This window comes from Anolis carolinensis, chromosome 1 (assembly GCF_035594765.1).
Source record: "Anolis carolinensis isolate JA03-04 chromosome 1, rAnoCar3.1.pri, whole genome shotgun sequence".
Lineage (NCBI taxonomy): Eukaryota > Metazoa > Chordata > Lepidosauria > Squamata > Dactyloidae > Anolis > Anolis carolinensis.
Window position 1 is genome coordinate 29,877,935 of NC_085841.1, and position 23,411 is coordinate 29,901,345.

The window sequence follows — 23,411 nt, forward strand, 5'->3', positions numbered from 1 at the left end:
ATTCTATTGATATTATTAGACTAATTGATGTCTTCTTTAATTCTGCCTTGATTACAGATGGTGCACCAAGCTTTGCTCTCCTATCAGTTTCTGATCAGAGGATTCAAAGCTGCTTAGTTTTACTAATCTGCTTAAAATAGGTCAAAAGCAAGAAGAGCTAATTTTTTCATTTTAAAAAAATCCAGACAGTCATAACAAAAGCATTATGACATTCCTTACCCGGTGTAATATATCCTTGAAATATGTCCTGTATGTCAACTTTTTACTGTGCATTTTCCCCAGAATTTCTGGAAATTCTTTTCACAAACCTGTTGGCAATAAATTGAAATGGTTGTGAATAAGCTTTTTTGTAGCTGAATGAGCTGAAGTTAGGATGGATGGAGGAGTGGACTAGTATTGGAAGATTAGACTCCAAATTCCCACTTATCCGTGAGGCTTATGAATGGATCTTCTTTAGTCTAGCCTTCAAAATACTAGTTTCATCTTCACCTGCAGTTAACATGAATGAATAAATTAATGTATAAAAGCTAGATAGATGATAGAATGTAGAATCATAGAGTTGGGAGAGACCTTAAGGGCCATTCAGTCCAACTTGCTCCTATACAGGAATACACCATCAAAGCACTTCTGACAGTTCACCATCCAGCCTCAGTTTAAAAGCCTCAAAGGAAGGAGATTCCATCAGATCCCAAGGCAACCAAGGCCCTTCTTAATGTGAGGAAGTTCTTCCTAATGTTAGATGGAAGCTCTTTTCTTGCAATTTTAAACAGTTGCTCCATGCCCTAGTCTCTAGAGGAGCGGAAAAACAAGCTATCTCATTCCTCAATATGACATCCTTTCAAATATTTAAACACAACTATATTATCACCTCTTAAACTGCTCTTCTTCAAGCTGAACTTACCCAGCTCCCTAGGGTAAGTTTCGGGAGTTGTAGGCTGAAAACATCTGGGGACCCCAGGTTGAGAACCACTAGCCTATGACTTCCCTAAATCTAAACACTATACTTGGATTTATGCAGCCCAGAGTTATACTGGATTTTTTAGCAGTTATGTCAACACTGTTGACTCATGATAGATGGGATGGATGGATGGATGGATGGGTAGTCATAGAGCTACCTCTGTCTTGGAGACACATGTCATATTTGGTTTGATCACCTGAAAGAGAGTCTTGGATTATGAAGTTAACGTCCAAGTAAGTAGAAAAGAAGGACTGATAAAGACAACATTTAAAAAACTCTTCATAGGGTTCTCATAAAGATTAAAATGCAGGGCATTAATAACTAGAATTCTCATAGTGTCATATATATGCAAATCACCCTAAACATGCAGTTGTGCCATTTTGACTGTTAGGCAATTGATATATTTAGTTCATGATTGCATAAGCTGACTCCCATAGTTTTTCATGGACCTAAATCCTGTTGTTACTCCTGACTTGTATATAACCATTGTATCAACTGGACTTACCTAAGTGTTGACTCTGTATTCAGCAATAGAATCAATGGGTCTACTTTAGTTGAAATTCACCAACAAGATTCCCACCATGCATTTGTACTATTGGCTAGTGCACAACTGTTAAGATATGTAGAGCAGAACATCAGTTCTTAGCAAAGTAATCAAAACACCATATAACTACCTGAGTGTATTTTACATCTCAGAAACATGATGTCAGAACTTAAAGATGGGTTGAAATGGACGGGTTGGACAAACCCAAATTGTTCGCCTCTTTTTCTGATGATTTTAAAAAATGAAAAAAATATATATTGGGCATGTTCCATTATTCACATGTAACAGAAGAACAGCAAAACAAAGTAACACCCCCCCAACACTACCACCACCTGCTCCGGATGGACATTGCATAGCCTCCCTTCTTTTTTTACATTTGCACTTTATCATTTTATTTCGCTTTAAGATTTCACCCAACATGTTCCTCACAAATTCTGTCAACATTTCAAAGTGAAATGGAATCAGCCTATCCTAATGTAGGATGAATTTGGAAGAAGGTTGAGATATGAGTTAAACAGAGTCAGTTAAAGTTTTATTGACTTCATCCACAGACCAGATCAAAAAGAGAGAAAAAATAAAATACTTTTAAAACATAAGACAGCATTTTATATTTGATCTTTGAACATTTGGGGAGTATATATCATAATGAATTTAGACTCTCAAAACTAAGAACCTGGACCAGGGTTAACTCAGATGAATTCTAAATATCATTTTTCCCTGTATCTGGAAATCTCTGTTGCAAAGGAAGATATCCTTCAAGACACATATTGATTAATTTCTTATAATAGAATTGTATTTTGCTTCCTAGTACTTCATTTTCTTTAGAAACAGATCTGACTAGTATTCTAAAAAGATTTTCTTAAAAAAAATGGGTGAGCAATATTGCTGGACAATTCCTTTTAAACTAATGCACCCAATCTTCCCAGTTAATTTAACAATATGTAAGACAAAAATCCCAGAGGATTTAAGCTCTTACCCCTCTTTTGGCTACAACTCCTACAATCCCAGTCACAGGTTTATTTTATTTTATTTATTTTTAATTAATTTATTTTGCTTTTGCCCAATTATACTTATATTTAGTTGCCCCGTGTGCTAAGAATGTCTGGAATTCTCAGTATACAGGCTTCCAAAATATGGAATATTTTGGAGTGCTGGGGGGAAAGTTGGATTATAAATTATTACATCAAATTAAAATTACATGTCTTTTAATGAACTTCTAGAAATTTCCTTTTGACTTTACATTTGTATCTGACAAGGTTCATACTTCAATCAGCCCTGATAAATTACCCACCCTTACCATTTTCATTTTTTAGATGAGATTTGGATCTGATATCAAACAGGACACAAATCCAAAAACAATAGTCTGAAAAGCAGACCTTCTTTGCAGTCACAGCTGTGAATCTTTCACAGTTCATTGCTGTAGTTCCATCCTTTCAAGTAAGCAAGGCCCGGTTTGGCTCCAGGATCCCCTGTAAAAACCCAAAACTGTGGATGCTCGTCCCATTATATACAATAGTGTAATAAAACGATGTCCTGTATACAAAATGGCAAAATTAAGGTTTGCTTTTTGGGATTTTTAAAAATTCAAGCTATGGATGGTTGAATCCAAGGATGCAGAGTCTATAGATATGGAGGGATGACTGAATATGTCATTTTATTTAATGATCAGATACTAAAGAATCTTGGAGCAGAGGCGGTTCTACCACCAGGCAAACTAGGCATTTGCCTGTGGCGCCATGTTGTTGGGGGCGCCATCGAGGCAACTCCTGTCTCCTGCGGCAGAAAGGAGCCTAGGAAGACAATATGGTTTTTGGGAAGCCTGTGAAGTAAGTATTGCTTATCTTACCTAACTTGGGTGAATTAATTTAATGCATACACACTTATTTAATTGAATGTTCATTTTCTACTGTTATTTTTTAATTTATGGAGCTTGTTTTAATTCATGGGTGAGCCACTTTTGGCCCCATTTATGAAAAGGAGGGAAATTGTTAAATAAGTCCTAGTACCTTCATTTATAAGTAGATTTTCCCAAGGATTAAAGTTTTAACACCTGTATACAACTATTTAGTTTAGCAGAGATATAGAATCTACACTTTCTAATGGATGTGCAAGGCAGTAATGAATGTCCAGCACTTCTGGAAAATGCCAGTTTGAGAAAATCTGACATACATTGTCAGAAATAGTTGTACTGATTCAGACTACTGGGTCATCCAACTCAGCCTCCTTCTCCTCCTCTGTAGGAAGTCTAGGAAGCAAGGCAAGTGGGGCTTCCTCCCTGGGGGCATCCTTGGTTGGGGGGGTGTTAATTGGCCCTGATTGCTTCCTGTCTGGGTTTCCTATTTTCAGAGTGTTGTTTCTTTAGGCTTTTCCTTAATCCCTCCTTATTATCCAACATTTTTGCTTATCCAACACTTTTATTTTTCAGTGATAGGTTTTTTTGGGGGGGGGCACCAAAATTTCTGTTCGCCTACACTAGAAAATTACCTTGGACCGGCTCTGTCTTGGAGTAAGCATTGACTGGACCTAGAAGTGTATCACTGTGTAAAATATTATGGCATATAATCTTCATATAGTGATGCTGTATTTCCTTTAAAAACAAACATTTTTAAAACACACAGGGAAAGGAAGGGTGGCCTTTCACGCTTGCCTCCTGCAAGCATTCCTCTGTGGAATTGCGTCAAGATCGGGATTCAATCAAGGTGTTTGACAAGACAAGTCCTCAGCTGAACACAGGGATGAGTCACTTAAAACTAGAGCGTATTACTAGTGGATTGTCATAACGGTTGTGCTCCCTCCCTTGCAGCAGGACATGACAGCTCCAAGCATGGTATCTTTTCTCAAGAATGTCACTTCGAGGCAGCAAGAGAAAAGAAACAAGAAAAGATACAGCATCTCCCAGACACTCTGATTCATATAGCTCCAGCACCCAATATATCCAAGGTGGTTCATGTTTAGGGCATGTTTGTATACTGCTTGTAATCCTCCACTTGCACTTTGATGATTAGCTAATATGTTTATCCTATTAGCTATTTGTTAGGACAAGAATCCTATTTGGCTTGTTTTGTTGATAAGAACCTTACTAAACTTGCAGATTTCTTTATAAACTCACAAAAAGTGTAATGATATTTGGCTCAAATCCTTTTCAGACATTGCACCAGGGAAAGTCCAAGTTAGGATGGAGTATGTATTTTTAGACAAATGCCAATGCCCTAAAGAAACCAGATCTTGTCTAATTTTGGAAGCTAAGCAAGGTCAACCTTGGAGTATTTTGTTATTAGTTCTTAATTCTGTAGTTGATTTGATTTGTATATTTTATGTACTTATGTTCATTATTGTATTACGTTTCATTGTTGTATGGTTTTAAGTTGTTGTATGGCTTCCTTTGCTATGTTGGAAACTGTCCTGAGTCCCTTGAGGAGATAGGGCGGTATATAAATAAAGTTTTATTTTTTATTATTATTATAGTACTAAGATGGGAGACATCCTATGACTATCAAGTGCTGTAGGCTTTGTTTCATAAGAAGGAAATGGCAAAAGCACCTGAGTATTCCTTACCTATGAAAGCCTGATGAAATTTATCGGGTTGCCACAAGTAAACAAGCAACCTCCACAAGGCACACAAGCATTTACTTTTTGCTTACAACATAGTGGTCAGCTGTACATGAAGGTTGACCTGTTGAAATAATGGCTGAGGTTAGTTTAAAAGCACAGCTTCACCTCCCTTGGACCAAGAACAGCCTCTAGAATGGCCAAAATGGCCACTGCACTTAATATAGGTGCAGAGATTATATTTGCAATGAAGAATTACCCATGTAGCTTGACTTTAAAAATTCTGAATATAATTTAAATGTAGTCAAATTTACACTTACATATACCCTGTTTCCCCTAAAATAAGACATCCCCTGAAAATAAGACCTAGAGCATCTTTGGAAGCAAAAATTAATATAAGACACTGTCTTATTTTCGGGGAAACACGGTATATACTAGGACAGTCTTCCCTCTGTATCCACAGATTCAACCAACCACAGCTCATAACTATTCAAAAAAATATATCCCAGAAAGTACACTTTGATTTTGCCAAGCACCATGCCTTTTGCCATTTAACAGATACTCAGACTCCTGCTAGCATTTGAGTTGTTTGCCATTTTACACAAGGGATGCCATATTACTAAGCTGTAATATGTAACAGGACTTGAGTATCCACGAAGAAGGGCCAAACCTAGCAGGGATCACTATACAGTGTTCCCTCACTTATTGCGGGGTTTACATTCCAGGACCACCCGCAATAAGTGCAAATCCACGAAGAAGGGGCACTATATTTATTTTAATATTTACACATTATATTAGTAACTAGCTATGCCCGGCCACGCGTTGCTGTGGCAAAGTCTGGTGGTATGGGAAATAAAGTATTGAGGAATTGGTGGTAATTAAGGTAAAGGGTCAAGGTTTTCCCCTGACATTAAGTCCAGTCATGTCTGACTCAGGGGGTTGGTGCTCAACTCCATTTCTAAGCCGAAGAGCCGGCGTTGTCCGTAGACTCCTCCAAGGTCATGTGGGATGACTGCATGGAGCGCTGTTACCTTCTTGCTGGAGCAGTACCTATTAATCTACTCTCATTTGCATGTTTTTGAAGTTGGGGCTAACAGTGGGGGCTCGCTCTGCTCCCCCAATTCAAACCTGCAACCTTTCGGTCCAGAAGTTCAGCAGCTTAGCGCTTTAACACGCTGCGCCATCAGGGGATATTATTTCCTAAAGGTTGTGAATATACAATATTATTCCTCTCCCTCTAATTAGGACTTTATTTTTCTTTTCTTTTTGTTGTATCAACCTAGAGGCGTGGATAGTGGGTTGTGTTGTCAAATTTCGAGGTTGGGGGGCCTGTAGTTTTGTTGTTTTGTCGGTCGCTGGGATTCCATCACTCTTTTATATATATAGATTAGGTGGCCTTATCCCCTTCGTAAGCCTTTTGCGCATGTGCCACCGCACAGAAAAAAACTGCAAAGCAGTGAGGGAGCGAAAAGTGAACCGCAAAATAGGGAGGGAACACTGTATTTAAATTGGCCACAACTAGCATTCCACTGAATTTAGTTGGATTACTCTGAATATTATTAACTCTGGATTCAGCACATTGGAATCTTGCAGTGTGTCCATTGTCCTGAATGACATTCGGCATGAAGAGCTTCTGTCTTTAAGAAGCCTTCTTTCAGTGGTATGACTGACCAAGTCAACATTTGTAATGATGTTTCCGTAACTTCAGTGAATCATTGTAATGGCAGACTGCCAAGAAATTAAAGTCCATAGAGCAACATCAATAGTATTATTACTTGGCTTGTGACCTGTGAAGTTCAAATTATATTGATAATTTCTTCAGAGGTTTGTCTGATTTTAAGAAAAATATAATAATATGAACATTTATGGCCAAGAAAGGTATTTGATTAGCCCAACATGTATTGCTTTGGTCTTGAAATGTGAACAAATCAAACAAATTACTTGTTGGAGCATTATTCAAAGATCAAAGGTTATTACTGGACCAGGAGTTTTAGATTTTTCTTTCTCCTCATAAGTAGGTCATTTCCTTTAGACTGCCTACTTACATTTATTGCAGAACTTTTGGTTGGTTACAGATTTATTCATACCTAAAGTAAATCCACTGAAAACCATGGAAACTGGTTAATTTCTTCCAGGATACTCTACAAGTAGGTAATCTTCAAGTTACTTGCAAACATTTCTGCTAAAACTTTGAGTTGGATACAGATTTAATCATGTCTAAAGTCCAGATATAAGTAATGCCCAAAGGAGCAGAGGTGTAATTTAGGAGTTCACCTGAACCCATAATCCAAATTGACTTTCTGTGACCAAAATTCAACATCTACCTGTTGAGTTATGTGTCTTCCATTGCCCTGGTACCTATTAAGCCTCAAATAAGGGGCTTACAAAAGCTGTATGATATCAACTCAAAATAATTTATGCTGGCTGCAGTATTTGCCCATATGAATTCAAGATGCTGAAGATGACATTAAAGCCTTTAAAAACCTTGGACCTAAATACTCACTTTCCCCTATATATGCCTACCAGGTGCCTTTCTTTCTTTTTTCACCCAGTGATCTTATAATACAGGATGGCATTTAAGTATTTTAATGACTTTAGAAATGAAGAAACTATGTCTGGGTACAACCAATCATTAGTTTTTTCAGAATCCTATGCCAAGGTAGTTGTAAGGAAAGGAGCCCCCATTTGAATTGATTTTTTTAGCCTTACTTTCTATTAATTGTTAGCTGCTCTGAGTCCCTATGTTGGGTGAAAGGTAAAATGAAAATAAATAAGCAAGTAAATAAATACGTACCATCTAGTAATTTAAGATTCATAGGCAAAGGATTATTGTCTCTTCCACTGGTGTGCATAGCTCCATCAAGGTTGTGAGCCTTTCAGGACTAGGCTCTGCATCTGTGGAACAGTCGTCTTTGGACCTCCGGCTGCAGGAGAATTTCTCCTGTTTCTGTAAGAGGCTGAAGATCTTCCAGTTTGTTTCATTAGATTAAAATGCTGAGTTGTGCCTGAAGTTGCCAAGATGGGTTGTTGGGGAATTTCTCTCCAACATCATTACACACACACACAGAACTCAGAGCTATGTTTTATTCCCTTTGTCTTTTATTGTATATGTTTGATGTTCTACCCTTTGATTAACATGGCATTATAAATCAACAAATGTTTTTGCTAGGGCTATCTTTTGTACAGTATGCCTTCCACTTCCATCTGCAAGGGATATATTCCCAAATCCCTCATGGTTACTTGAAATTGTGGATCACTTGCTATATTTTAAGCATGATTTAAAATCAACTTGGAAGACCTGGAGAGGTTGACAAATACAGTAGAGTCTCACTTATCCAACATTCGCTTATCCAACGTTCTGGATTATCCAACGCATTTTTGTAGTCAATGTTTTCAATATATCATGATATTTTGGTGCTAAATTCATAAATACAGTAATTACAACATAACATTACTAAGTATTGAACTACTTTTTCTGTCAAGTTTGTTGTACAACATGTTTTGGTGATTAATTTGTAAAATCATAAGCTAATTTGATGTTTAATAGGCTTCTCCTTAATCTCTCCTTATTATCCAACATATTCGCTTATCCAACGTTCTGCCGGCCTGTTTATGTTGGATAAGTGAGACTCTACTGTACTTCTGGGAGGGAATCTGTGGATAAAAGGCTCATGCTGTATTGGAGAAAGATAATGATGCTGGGGAAAATTGAGGGAAAAAGCAAGAGGAGCCAACCAAGGGCAAAATGGATGGATGGTATCCTTGAAGTGACAGGCTTGACTTTGAAGGAGCTGAGAGTGGTGATGGCCGATAGGGAGCTCTGGCGTGGGCTGGTCCATGAGGTCACAAAGAATTGGAAGCGACTGGATGAATAAACAACTGTATTCCATAATCTTGAAATCCAGAGCCTTTGCTACTTAGAAATTATAGGTGCCCAATGAGAAATACCCCTTTAAAGTAGAAAGGAAAAAACTAAAGATGGTGAGTAACCCTGTTATTTTCAGATATAAATCAGGCAACCATTTGAAAAGAAACATGAAATTACAGTCATTTGTCCAAACAGAAAAACATACACTGCAGAGGCATCATGTATAAAATAGTTTATTACTATAATAAATAAAATTAAATTTTGTCTTTACAAATATTATTTGTGCTTGTTTAAAAATGTCAGTAAGGGAATATTTATTAATGTCAGTGAGTGTAACTTTATTGGAACATTCCAAAACAGGAGATAATACGCTCTCGCTCTCTCTACTGGCAGCTTCTTAGCTGACCACAAAAATAGTATCTACTTAATTCATTTTGTTTTATTCATGCTTGATAAGACAAAGTGACAAATGCAAAGAAATAATCAAAAGAGATAATATTCCGTGAATTCTGGAAAGGATGAAATCAAGTGGAGTAAAGTGCCCAAACAACTGCATTACCATTTATCCATAAAGTGTCCATGCAGTGGCGGCTGAAGATTTCAATGTGTTTCCAGCCGATGAAAAAATATAGCGTGTATGAAGGTACAATAATATAACACATTCATTATGAAAAGTCATATTACTTCATATAGCAGTTCATCCTGATACAAGATTATTGAAACTTTCTCTTGTTCAAATGAAGATTCCTTTCAAAAATTAGTACTCTGAGACCAACAAGGGGAAAATATTCCCCCTTTGAAAATGCATTCCTTAAAATGAAAAAGCCAACCCTCCAACACTGGGTATTTTGAATCCAGTTATGGTAACGTTGTGGGAGTTCTCACATCAAATAAGTTTATACAACATTCAGGAGTCAGGGAAACATGTTACAGCATCAGGAAGAGACACCACCTTGGTCATGGATTAAGAAAAAGTGTGTATGTGCGGGAAGAGAGTTTTGCTTGATACACAAAACAGGAGGTTTCAACTCCCTAATATACAAAAGTGTCTATATGATGATTGAAGGTCCTCAGCTGTTGAGGAGGGAAAGGCTACAGCAAAACTAGTGAGAAGGCAATACGTGGAGGAATAAATTTAAATACCAATGCGTGATTTCTATTAGAGTTAAGAAATCTAATCAAAGTGCGTTATATCTTGAGGCAACAACTGTGGTGTGCACAATACAATACAGAACGTTAGAAAGGGAGTCCATGACAGCATCACAGTTTCTATTTTTATGACTTACAGGAGGGGTCTTAAGGCTCAATGTTAAAATATCTTATTGCAAGAAGCTTTGTTTTGACTTAGCAGGAGTCAATCCTTGCCGCAACAGTTTGGCTTGTGGGGGGAGACAAATCAGATCAAAGATACTGTACTATCAACAGTGTTTCTGATGTAACTGGAATTCTTGGAAGCATCCCAGTGAGGCTCAGTTGCTTTGAAATGCTTATTACTACTTTGAAGTGCCAATGATTGGTTATTGCCTCTGTGGCCCCTGAAGGCTGCCTTCCTTCGCTTGGCCATGGAGGATTTGCCAAGAAACCAACAGCCACAGTGCATTTATGCCAAGATGGGGAAACATGTCATTGAAGGGTATCCAAAAACAACACTGCCCAAACAACTTTGCAGAAAGGTTGGCATAATAAGCACCTTGAGGTGACCTATGAATGTGAGAAAGAACACTGCCCCAGAGGTTAAATATTCCATTTATTTCTAGACCAGTCACTGCACTATAGAAATGCAGTGGACATTACCCACATAACCACAGACTGCCCCGGCAGTTTAGGCTACCAGGACATAGGCATGAAGCATGGGAATCAGACGCCCCATCAAATAAATAAAATGCCCCCATCATTATGCAGCACAAAGACTTCCAAGACAAAGGCCATACCATTCTTGAAGTTACTAAGGACTTAAGTGGTTCTTGCATCCATTGGTCTATAATGCACATGAAACGCTATTATCTTCGTGAAAAAAATGCCTTTCTACCACACAAATAATGGACATATATTCAAACACAAAGCAGGAAAAAGACTCAGACATCAAATCTCCTATAGTAATCCTCAAAAGTGACAAAGACTTGTAAATGCTAATCAGGTTTCAAAACGTACAGTACAATTACTTTATGAGACTGTCCACAACCAGGATCATTTTCACACTGCACAGTTATAGTGCTATGATTTCTCTTTAACTGTCATGGGTTTGTAGTCTGGAGAGTCCATACAGTAGAACCATGGTTGTTTAATCATAGTTTAATCATAGTTGTGGAATCATAGAGCTACCAGTGTGTAGTGTGAAAAGACATCAGGAGTAACTAGTATTCTATCTTACAACTCTTGGACTTGCTTCAAACAGAAGACTCTTGTTTAATAGACTGTAGTTTTGGTTCCATTTAAGCACTTCTGTGGGGAATAAGAGCCATGGGCCTACTAGTTTGTCCAAGTCTTTACATCTTTTCATTAACTGACTCGAATCCAGTGAATGGGTTACTCCTAATGTGAGTATGACCACTGAATCAATTGTTCAATAGTAAGCACATCCCATTGATTCAGTGCATTGACTTTTGTCACCAGTAATATAGGATTGCACCCAGTGTGATATCGCTGCACAGAAATATGGTTGCAGTACATTTCAGTAGTCCGAAACCAGTTGAAAAGCAAAGACACTATTATAAAACCTGTTGCTAAGATAACAGTGTGGTGGGGAAGGTTTGTACAAGAATTGTTCAATTTGCCAACACAGCCTTCTGGTTGTCAATATTATTACCCACATAGGTCTCTGGCACTGTGCCCCAGCTTTATGTCTTTATAGAGCTTAATCCTTACAGTCCCTATTACAAACTTAGCCAAAAAAGTTTTGTGGCAACAGGCTTGAATGATCATAACTGTTAGCTATAGCAACCATGTGAAGTGAACTTTTTCAGCATATTAAAATCAGTAGCCCAATGTTACATATAAGCAGGCATGTACATCAACTACTGGTCTTAGATGGACCAGACCATCCCTTTGAATTAATAGATTCATCCTTCTGATCTGGGATTCCAATCATGAGGTAAACAAAGATATAGTTTGCACCAGCTCTTCCTTTAAAACCTACTTATGTACAAGCATCTGGGTGAGTAATGTGATCATACTAAACAAGATGGTGTGTGGATTCATGCCATTCATTTGCTATCATATACTGACATTCAATCTCTGTAGACATAAACTTTACCGAAGGTCAGATATGACTACTACATTATTTACACTGAATAGTAGCAGCTGGTGTTTTCCAAACCAGTGGGGTGGTAAATTTGCCCCAGGAATTATCCTCAACCTTCAAGGAGATATTCAAGATGCTATTTTGAAGATAAATTTGGGCTTGCAATTGTAATATTAGGACTATAATGTGGAATAGATGGCCCACATTGCTGACATGGAAGCAACCAACTACCACCAATGCAATATATATATATATATATTCCAATATGTATCTGTCACATCTGCACAAGAATTCTGGTTGTACTGATATTTCTTTGGTCATACCTTAGCAGCACAGCTTCAATCTTATGAAACTTTACAATTGAAATAATATTACAACCCATTGGGAAACATGTCCTTTGCATTGGACAGATCGTCCACTGGGGAAGACTTCTTTTTGTTACCATGATCACAAAGTGAGATATATGCTCTTACTAGTGCAGTAACATTAATTATAGTTCAAACCAGTGCACACATGAGTGTCGTGGATCTGCACAACCACAGACACACATTCAGTTGTTAATTTTTAAATCAATTTTTTTCAGTGGTTCCACACCAAACGCTACACTGAGTCAAAACAAGGAAACAAAAATCACCGAGATGTTCACAGTAAATAGCTCTTTCAATTCATTACAGTGAAGTACTGTAGAAGTAGAACATCACCTTCGAAGCTGGATGTTCTCTGGAAAATCGGGATAGCGCTGTAAATGAAATTTAAAGCAAGAAGGGTGTTTTTAATATAGTACATGTAATCTCAGACAGAAATACACATATTCCACAGACACAAAGGGCTTTTCAAAATAATTCTTTAAAAATTACATCATTTTAGAGACTCGCTTTTCAATAAGGCCTGCATTTTAAAAAGAAATAGGGTTCTTTTATCTTAAAACTTCCAAGTTGATTTCAAAAGCCTTTCATCACAGTGAAGATCAATTACTGAGCATTCTACTACTAAGACTGCTTCACAGAGTTGCATCACATATTGTCACACTGTTTCCAATATTACTTGGAATTTACAACTGTCTTGTTGTTTTGATGGTCATTTCTTTGGTACACATCACATTGGATCAAAGGGAGCCATTCAGTAGTGGCTGGTAGTTACAATACCACCAAGGTTCTCAATTTTACTCAAAACGTTAATGGAGCCATCCAAAGCCCTGGACCTGATCACCAAATGTGGTGCCTTGGACAAACTCTATAAGGATCAGAGTAAAATCCAGACAGGGTTCATCAACCCATTGACACTGAAGCCATTAGATGCCACTGGTTCCATTCAGGCAAGTTGCCTCTACCCAAAATTAAAATCATGCTTTCTTCTACACCATAGTTTAGTCTAGTTATGGGATGTCTAACCTTCTTTTACAATTTTAAAGACTAGGAGATACAAAAAAGAAAAAGATTAGGAGATACATAGCCAGGAAAACCCAGCTCTATGAATTAGTATAAATACAGATCCACTTATATTTAGAATAAAACCCCTGAAAGTAATTACTAATTTAAATCTCACTGAATTGTAAATGTGACTAATTCTAGACATGGCTTCTTCTTCATTTCTAATTGTATATGTCTTCCTGAGGTTTTTCTCATGCTTCTGCTCTTCCATGTATTTGCATTGATCCACAACAATGCCTCTTTGAAAATAACTTCATTTGTGTGAAACTCTTGGCATCCTGTGCAACAAGCTTCTTCCTTGATTCTCTGAACTGAATTAATTCAAATTACTTTTATAGATCAAATCAGTGGAAGTATACAATGTTTCAGAATGCCAACTAAAGCACAGGTAAGAAGATGTTCACTGAGCCTTAGGTAGGGGTGTGTAACTTGTAACTTCAAGCCAAATGCTTCCATGTTATGGCAGAAGTTGACCACCGCCGTGGTGGAGGCTCCTTCCTTGGAGGCTTTTAAGCAGAGGCTGGATGGCCATCTGTCAGGGGTGCTTTGAATGCGATTTCCTGCTTCTTAGCAGGGGGTTGGACTAGATGGCCCATGTGGTCTCTTCCAACTCTACTATTCTATGATTCTATGATTCTATGATTCTATGACCATAGAATCTCACTGAAGGCCTACAGAGAATACTGTATTTAGCTAGTTCCTGTTGCACAATTCTATAGTTTACTTTGGACAGAAGCTCAAGACATTGCTATTTTTGTTAAAAAATATTGAATTACAATTTATGCAAAGATTGTATTACATGAAAGGTCTGGAAGGAATACTTTCTATAATACATGAGTTTAATGTAATGCATTAGAAGTAATGGCATTAATGGGATTCCATTTGTGAAATGACTTGATGGTATAAATCCTATTGGCAGTCCTAAATAAAGGAGACTCCCTGAATGAATGAGATTGACAAAACTATTGATTTACAATCAACAATTGATTCAATGGATCTGCTTTAGTAAAATAAGTTCCTGGCCAATGTCTTTCATAGAATCCCAGAGTTGGAAGAGACCTCATGGGCCATCCAGTCCTACCCCCTGCCAAGAAGCAGGAAAATCACATTCAAAGCATATATACTTGGTTATACTTTTAAGTATAATTTGTATTTATTATTAATAAGAAGCTCCTTTGGGGAGGAATTTGGTCATTTATTATATTATATTAGTATATAAAGTCTATATTGCCTGGAATCCTGTTACAATGTATGTCTTCAAGAATTAGAATGGGGTAGTATGTACTGCCTGCAAGTGGTTATAATTACATGACTATATAAAAAAGAAGATGAGGCCAACACACATTAAAATCATTGCAAAACTGGATATGATGTATATTGGGATAGATGCATATTGGTTTTGATGTGCATTAATTTTGTTGTATATTAGAACACCAGGTAGGACGTCCCAATGCGCATTGGTAGAGTCCACTTTTGTCAGTGTCTTTTGCAATTTACTAACAAGGCTTCCTTCACAGCTAAGTATGTGTAAAGTTACATAACACAGAATGTGACAGAGAATTCTGGTCTTTGGGGAGAGAATAAAAAATGCAGTACACTTAAAGTAACAAGCAATGTTACTTTAACAATATGCCACTTCTAAGGTCAGGGAGGTAGATAATGCCGAATGCATGTTAGCCACAATTCTTTATCATCTATTTAACTACATAACCATCTTAGTTATGTAACTAAGCAGTGCCTCCTAGTATGCCTCAATGCTTCTAAACAACAGGGGGATGTTTCCTGTCCATCAGGAAGCAGCTGACTGACATTCCTACCCCATCCCCTGAGTAATCTCTGATCCCACAATCTGAAGCTGGGTCTCTCCCACAACTTCCTTAGCACCTGAGACCTGATTTCATTAGCACTATTTAATACCATGATTATTAAAAAAACTATTTCACTTTCCCTAATTAGCTCTATATACAGTGGGGATTGGTAAACTGTACCCATGAGCTACATGCAGCTCCCTTGTGCCATTTTGTGGGCTGCAAGGTCAACATTTGTTGCCGCCTAATGTTTTTTAGCATGTGGACACATTTTTGCCATGTTTCTTTCCCCCTGGGTACGTTTTGGCCAAGGAGAGGACTTTTTCTAAAAGTGGCTGTTGCTTCCAGCATTTAGGGGCAATTTTATTTCTAGAAGAATGCTGTTAGTAGTCATCCAAAGTCTCCTGGAGTGCTAATAGGGCTCCTTAGCACCCCACAGTTGCACACTTCTAATACAGAGCATCACATTTAAGAATAGTTTTACCTGACCACATTTAGAAAGACATGTGAGATTCCAAGCCCCTTTCTTCCTGTTTATTTACTCCTGGTATATATTAATGCAAGTCTGCAGAACTGGTAACCTTACTGCAAAGCAGAATATAAATCACTAGTTATGCCTTATTCTTTATTGTATAGTTTATAGGAGGGAGCCATAGTAGTTAGCTCTTTTCCTTTGAGACCCCTACCCCACACCACAGAGGCAGAGTCTCATTGCCAGATCCAGTAGCTTCCTTGAGCACCTTGCATGTTTAGAAGTTCATGTTAGAAGCAGAAGAAACCCTGCCACAGGTATATGGAAGACAAGGCAAGAAAGGACACAGAAGGAAGGCAAAACGTAAACAAGAACTACAGCTGCATCAAGCCTTCAACTTTTCCTACAATGTTTAGTTCTTGGTCCTGGGAGGAGTTACAATTTTGACATTTTATTACCTATTAAATTCCTTAACTGTTCAGTGATGTAAATCCAACTCTGTTCCTGACGAGATCAGAGCATCTTCAAAAATTAACTCAGGGGACAGAAAATGGTCAATTATATCTCTGATTATGCCAAAACATTTGGCTGGTGGACTGCATTTGGTTGTATTAATCTACATTAGCCTGTGTGGTTTGGTTACTCAAACCTTCTTGTCTTGTCAGATTTGAGCTTAGAAGTCAACCTCTTGCAGATCCCCAAATCAGACCAAGTTAAGGCTGTTGGCTTCTGAATTAGGATCCTTTAACACTCCTAATGCATTTTTCCTGCTGGAACAGAGCAGAGCAGAGTTCATATATCACTAAAATACTACAATTTAGATGCATTTCTAGTGTGACCACAGTAGCTCCTAAAAGCAGCACAAGGTATATATCCTGCAGTTACCTGGCTACTTTATTCTTATATGATATGTACAATTGGCTCTCCATATTTGCAGAGTTTATTATTTGGGGATTTGATTAATACATTCTCTCTAAGAATCCCTAGGTCCCCCAGTGCTGGAAGTTCTCTCTAATTCTTCCTTCTGTTGGAAATTAACCACTAAGTTATGCTGGAGAGCTTAAAGATTTCTAGAGAGATGACTTCTCTAAGTATGTGTAGGTCCACCAGAATGACTATGGTCAATCCCCACCTGAAGTTGACCACAGAGTCATGCTGGAGAACTTGGAAAGTCCTTAGAGATATTCTCTCAGGTAAAATACAGAGTTTGTAAAATTCACAGTTTTCCCATTTTCATGGGGATCCAGAGGCCCTAATTCTGTGAAAGTGAATGCCCTACTGTATCTGCAGTCATATCTTTTTCCCACTCTCACACAAATACACACACACACATTCATGCATATATACACACAGTCCCCAAGTTACAAAATTAAAGGTTCTGTAGATTTCTTTTTAAGTTGAATTTGTATGTAAGTCGGAACAGGTACATTTTTAACATGTAACTCCACCCAAATACACCTCAATGTTTGTTTTGCTGCCTGTGTCCCTGTTCAGAAGATTTCACCACACTTTATGTCGCTGTGATAATTGGATTTTGAAAAATTTAGCTGTTGTGGAAACAAGGATTGATGGTAGAGCTTCAGTGGAGACACCTTTTCTCCATGATCACTCTTTCAGGAGTGAATCTCTCTTCTTAGGGGCAGATTTCTCTTACTTCCTGTTGTCTTATGCCCATTCTTAACTGTGAGTCTTTTTAAATTAGATGTTTGTAACTTGGGGACTGCCTGCATATATATCTAGACCAGTGGTTCTCAACCTGTGGGTCCCCAGATGTTTTGGCCTTCAACTCCCAGAAATCCTAACAGATGGTAAACTGTACGCCAAAACACCTGGAGACCAACAGGTTGAGAACCACTGATCTAGACCAGTGGTACTCAACCTGGGATCCCCAGATGGTCTTAGTTTTCAACTCAGAGAAATCCTAACAGCTAGTAAACTGAATGGGATTTCTGGGAGTTGTAGGCCAAAAACATCTGGGGACCCTAGGGTGAGAACCACTGGTCTAGACAAAAGCAAGTGGAAAACAAAGTTCTGCAGCTAAAACATTTCAACTTATATTTCCCAACTTTTGTACACAGAACCACAACTACGTACAAGGTTTGTCACTAAGTTTTAAAAATCTTGAATTAAGTATATGGCTTTTCATTGATTAATTGATTAATACATTAAATAGGCATCATTTTTCAGGTGGCTAAACATGAATTTTGAAGGGAAAAGAGACTATATTCTTTTTTTCCCCGGTTGATATCCATTAGTCTATTGCAGGAAGAAGAATTCCTACAAAGAGCTTCCCCTAAGCTTGGACTTCCCATCCATGTTTGTTTTCGAAATAGCTGCAATCAAAATCACTGCAATGGCCAGAATCAAAAGTGCTTCCTCCATAAGTTACTTCCACGTAAATGGCGTAGGGGTACTATTTCTTTCTTTTAACTATAGCTTGCCATTCCTCAAAGTCTCCTGATTTTCAAAGAGACTTTCTAGAGAAACACTAGAGCAGGCATGGGCAAACCTCGGCCCTCCAGGTGTTTTGGGCTTCAACTCCCACAATTCCTAACAGCCTCAGCTGTAAGCAGCTGAGGAGGAAAAGGAAAGGGTCTGAGGCTGTTAGGAATTGTGGGAGCTGAAGCCCAAAACACCTGGAGGGCCAAAGTTTGCCCATGCCTGCACTAGAGCATGCAACTGGAAGAAGACGTATCTCCATTTTGTGAGCAGAAATCTACATTCCTTGATCCAAGCTACACACAGACATAGATACTGACACCCTGCTTCCCAATTATTTTAAAGTGTTGCTTTTTAAAAATCAATCCAACCTGATCATTCAACCAAACACTGAAGCCCTAGAACGTACAACTCAGTTGCAGTGATAAATGTCATGAAAAATAAATTAAGCAAACTGGTCCCGGTTTCTGTGCAAGAGTTCATGATTGTTTTTGGCTAGAAGAAATTAATCTTAAGGAACTAACATCCTCCAAAGCTTCCTCGCACGACTGCAGTGGAATTACTAACTGCTGGGCTTTATGTGCTGTATATTACTGGAATCACTTTCTATTTTTGTCCCTAATAATTAGAAAGATGAGAGCAAAACCTCTCCCTGTTTTTTTACGGCAATCAAAATCTTTTGCAAAAACCATGGCTGCAAAGACCACAGCACAGGGATCATTTACACTCAGCAGGGCATCTTCTTCCAGTTATTCTTCAGAAGCTGAATCTGAGGAATTTGTAACAGTGCTGCATTTCTAAGGGGTGACTAGTGAAAGGAAAACTAACTTTTAGAAAACAGAGGATGACATTTGTGGAGAGATAAGCATGCAATTCTCTAAATCTATCCGACAATTTGTAAAAGATATTTGCATTGCCAAAATATAAAAAAAATAAACACCTCTGCCCTTTTCAAATGTATCAGAATCAGCTGACTTAGTCTGCAATCAGCAGAGATTGCTGGCTCTAATATCAGTGAAGTGACAAACCCACTCCATGTTTCAGTCCAAACTTTAAAGACCCATTCAAAGTGCTTAACTCCTCCAAATAGGTTGAAGCAGGTTGTATCGGTCTTTTAAAACTTGGGTTAAAAACTGTTCCACTCAGAAATCAGAGCTACCACTGACTGCAAGTAAATATATATTGCATTTATGAGAGCATTATCTGCAAACGTTCTTACTTTCTCAATGTAACGGCACAGATGTAATAGTAGCTCCCCACAAACCATAGATGACAATTAGAAGCCAGCCTTGTGATGTCATATGCTTTCTGGCTACATCCTTCCCATTCTGATACAAATCCCTCCATTTTTGTTGTTTATGGTCTCACTAGTGCTATCTATAGTAAATGTTCATTAGGCTTCCCACTGCAATGTAGAATGAAAAACAGGATTTGAAGCAGGTTTGCAAACTCTTACCAGGGGAGATGGTTAATATAAACAATGTTTAGTATTCTATCAGCAGGCATGGGCAAACTAAGGCCTTCTTCATTTTCCCCGTGTTGATCTAGATATATCTAGTAGATTATCCACACTGCATAATTATAGAAGTATGATGCCACTTTTGTTGTTATGATTTGATCCTTTGAAATCCTGAAATCTCTAACACAGAGAGGTACTTAAGAATTTCTCACTAGGAAGCATCCATGCCTGTCTAAGGAGAACTGGAAGTATCTCAATAAACTGCAAAAGCTAGGGTGCCATATGATAAAGATCTGGCAACTAAAGTGGCATCAAAATATTATAACTAGAGTGGATGCACTTGCTTAAAAAATCTGACCCTTTAACTCATGTGCACCTTTTGAGCCTGTTCAAACATACAGTAGTGTCATTTAATTGTGGTAGTCTTAAATGATAATGTAAGGTATGGTGGTCAGGGAGTTTTGGAGACAACAACGTCCATTGAGCACATGGACTATCATGTCAAAAATAATAAAATTCATGTGTATAGTGTTATGTCTTTCTATCCAAACTAACAATAGCAATGTAAGATTATTAATGGCAAATAGATTCCTGATAGGAATCCAAATAGGGAATCTGTGTTTCATATATGCTATCAAATGATGTATCTTTTCAAAGGTTGACCACAGAACCATGGTCTTAAGATCATTGATGTGATGCATTGCCATTTTGTGGTACTTAGTTTAAGAGAGGTCAAGTGCAACCAGTCCATTGATTTATACCTATATATGCATAGTCTAATGATAAAAGTAGTGCTAAGCTCCAAGTTAGGAATGGGGTTTCTTGTAGAATCATACAATACTAACAACACAGTCCTTCTTTGTCATGGAGACTTTGTCCTCTTCTTGCTTCAATATTACTTAGTGCAATAGAACTTTTTATAATGCATACACACTTGTCTTTTACTTCATATCATACCCTAGTTAGGTTTCACAAGAAAATGTCATTTCTAAGAATACAAGGTAAGGGCTAAATTCCACACTATATCTTCATGAGGTACTGAGGACCATTCCAATGAGAAAATACATTGGACTGATCTGCATGCCATAATGCACCATTGGTATTGATTTATACATACATTATTTCAACATCCTTTGGTGTTCATACCGGTGAAAGGAAATTCAAAGACAAAGCAAATAGTCTAAAAATGGCAAAACATAAAATATTATAAATATTTCGTTGTTGTGAAAGGGCTGTTTTTTCTTATCACAAATGCAGGTACATGATGAAAGTCTTTGCTTTAATAGCTCCAAGATTTGTACTAACCAGGATACTCTGCCTAATAGCTTTGTGTTTATTTGCAGGTAGACAATTAACAATGGGATCTGAGTTCCCTACCCACCAGTATTGTGAATGCTATGTGAAATTAAATGCTATAGGAATTTCATAAACCCCCACTTTCTGAATTGCCTCATTATCACCAGGATGTGAAACCACACCATTTTACTTGATCTATAAAGATTAAACAGACACAAAAGATGGGGCGAAATCACTAAAAAATCATCATCAATTCACCAGCAGATATGATTATATAAAGACATGTTCAAAATATAAAGCTTCCAAAAAACCCAGTTCATGTTTGTCTAGAATTGTGGACACTATTAATTTTGATAGTGTTTTAGGAACTCCCACTTTGCTGATGTACCTGGCATGAGACACATGCACAGCATCCATACAATTGTCCCCCCAAAAAGGGGGAAATAGTCATGCAAATTGGGTCATATGCATACCCTTTATGGATTAATCCAAAGGCCTATGTAATCAAGCATTCTACCTTCAAAGTAGCTAACTGGTGGATATGGAAAGCAGAATGTGTGCATCAGTACTCATTTCATTTGTGTTCCCATGATATTCAGAGGAATTCTGATTTTGATATTGGATGTAACATATAGCCACTATTACTACTAATCTCTGAACAGCTTTCCCGATGCTGAAGTTTGTGGCTTAGCAGGGATTTGAACCTACATCCCATTAGTCCACCCATCCAACCAATATATCACACTGGCTCTTCTCTTTGCGTATACTGCTCTCTGCAGAGCCCTTATGTCAGACAAAATCTTCAATGCAGGGGAGTGGACAATTATTCCATGCAAAGAAGCTCCATAAATCAGTTATGTATAAAATTGGGCCTAAGATTTGGATTATGGATTCATATGATTACTTTTCAAGTGGGAAACAGATGCACTAATGAAGAAGTAGAAAAAAACATTATAAACTGTACCCTTGCTGTCAAAAAGACTTGATTCAGCTGCCATCTTGACATGAGGTCCCCACTCTTGTAACTGTACCATTTAGAGAGGAGGGACCAGATTAATGGACTGGCCCCTCAAATATGGTGTTCACCAAGAAAACAGTAAATGTTTTTTTAAAATGTTTAGTGGGTGTTAGATTGTGTTTGTGGGGATATTTAGATCTCCTGTTTTAAAGAAGCACCTCAGCTTGCTCCAAAAATGTCTTTTTCTGACTCTGGAGACTGGGGTCTTGATATTTCAAACAACTCCTGTGGTGTCTGGGAGCTTCTTCTAGAGGCTAATATCCTTAGTATCTCAGCAAGCTGTTTTTCTATATTGGTCATTTTTGTGTTTAAAGCTTTGATGTCCTCCTTCAACTCATGTTTCACTTCCAGCATTGTTGCTTGAAGTGTCTGTTCTGGTATAGGATAGAATGAGTGTCTGACCTCTGCCAGGATTGGGCTACGGTCCTGAGGACTCCTCGTTTCCCCAACATTGTCTAAACGCAGGTCACTTTTAGTTATGCCACTGTCACAAGAGTCAGTCTTCTTCAAAGTGGCTTCCCCTATTACTTTTGTTCTCTCCGGCAACGTTTCCATGGACTCTGCTTTGGACACTTTGTTCCAGTCCTCTCCCTTTGCACAGGCATCTTTGAATTTGGCCCAGCCCTTACGCTTTGGATAATCCCCTGCCACTTTCCCCACTACATACTCTGAAGCAGGGGCTTGCAATTTGGCCTGGTCGGAGGCTCCAGATGTTGAAGCAGACTGATAGGCAATTGGCGTGGCAGGGCTTTCCCTGACGGTCACAATGCTGGCTTTGACCACAGTGCGTGAAGGGTTGTCTCCCAGAGCATTGCCTTTCTCAACATCTAGGTCATCCCTGCCTCTCTCGGCAGCTAAGCGAGCTTCCTTTTGCTGCCTAAATCTTTGAAATAGTCGGCGGACAGGATGGTCTGGTGGCAGGACTAACGGGGCCTCATTCTTCCTTTTCATTCTCTCTTCCTCTTCTCGCTTGACATCACTGATCTTGCGGAAGACAATCTGTAAAGAAGGAAAAATCACACAAAAGGTTACAAATCCAGACTGAAAAATGGCAACGATTCCTCTTATTTGAATACTGCTCAATCTACCACGATTATCTGGTTTTAGTTGGCTAATAATTAGCACAAAGCAGATTTTCATATTAGTCAGAAATGTTAAATGTCCTACCTGTGCAACACTAGAGTTTGGAAGCACTACTTTTTGAGCTCTGAGAATCCCTCTGCCAACACAAATTCCAAAACAGAAACATTTCTAAGCTCTTGTTATTTTAACACAATCACTATTCAAAACTATGATTCTTTTTGGATGCTTTGTCATGTTGTTGCTTCC

At 38.1% G+C, this 23,411-nt stretch overlaps 1 protein-coding gene across 1 annotated transcript in view; it reads right to left on the reverse strand.

Moving 5' to 3' along the window:
* Nucleotides 1-9,136: 9,136 nt before the first annotated feature.
* Nucleotides 9,137-23,411, reverse strand: part of kcnh1 (potassium voltage-gated channel subfamily H member 1) — a 313,161-nt gene continuing 298,886 nt past the window's right edge. The window contains exons 11-12 of the mRNA XM_062971714.1: nucleotides 22,029-23,081; nucleotides 9,137-12,899 (exon numbers count right to left, since the gene is read on the reverse strand). Coding sequence (XP_062827784.1) covers nucleotides 22,242-23,081 — 840 coding nt within the window. The 3' untranslated portion in view covers nucleotides 9,137-12,899; nucleotides 22,029-22,241. The remainder of the gene's footprint in view (nucleotides 12,900-22,028; nucleotides 23,082-23,411) is intronic.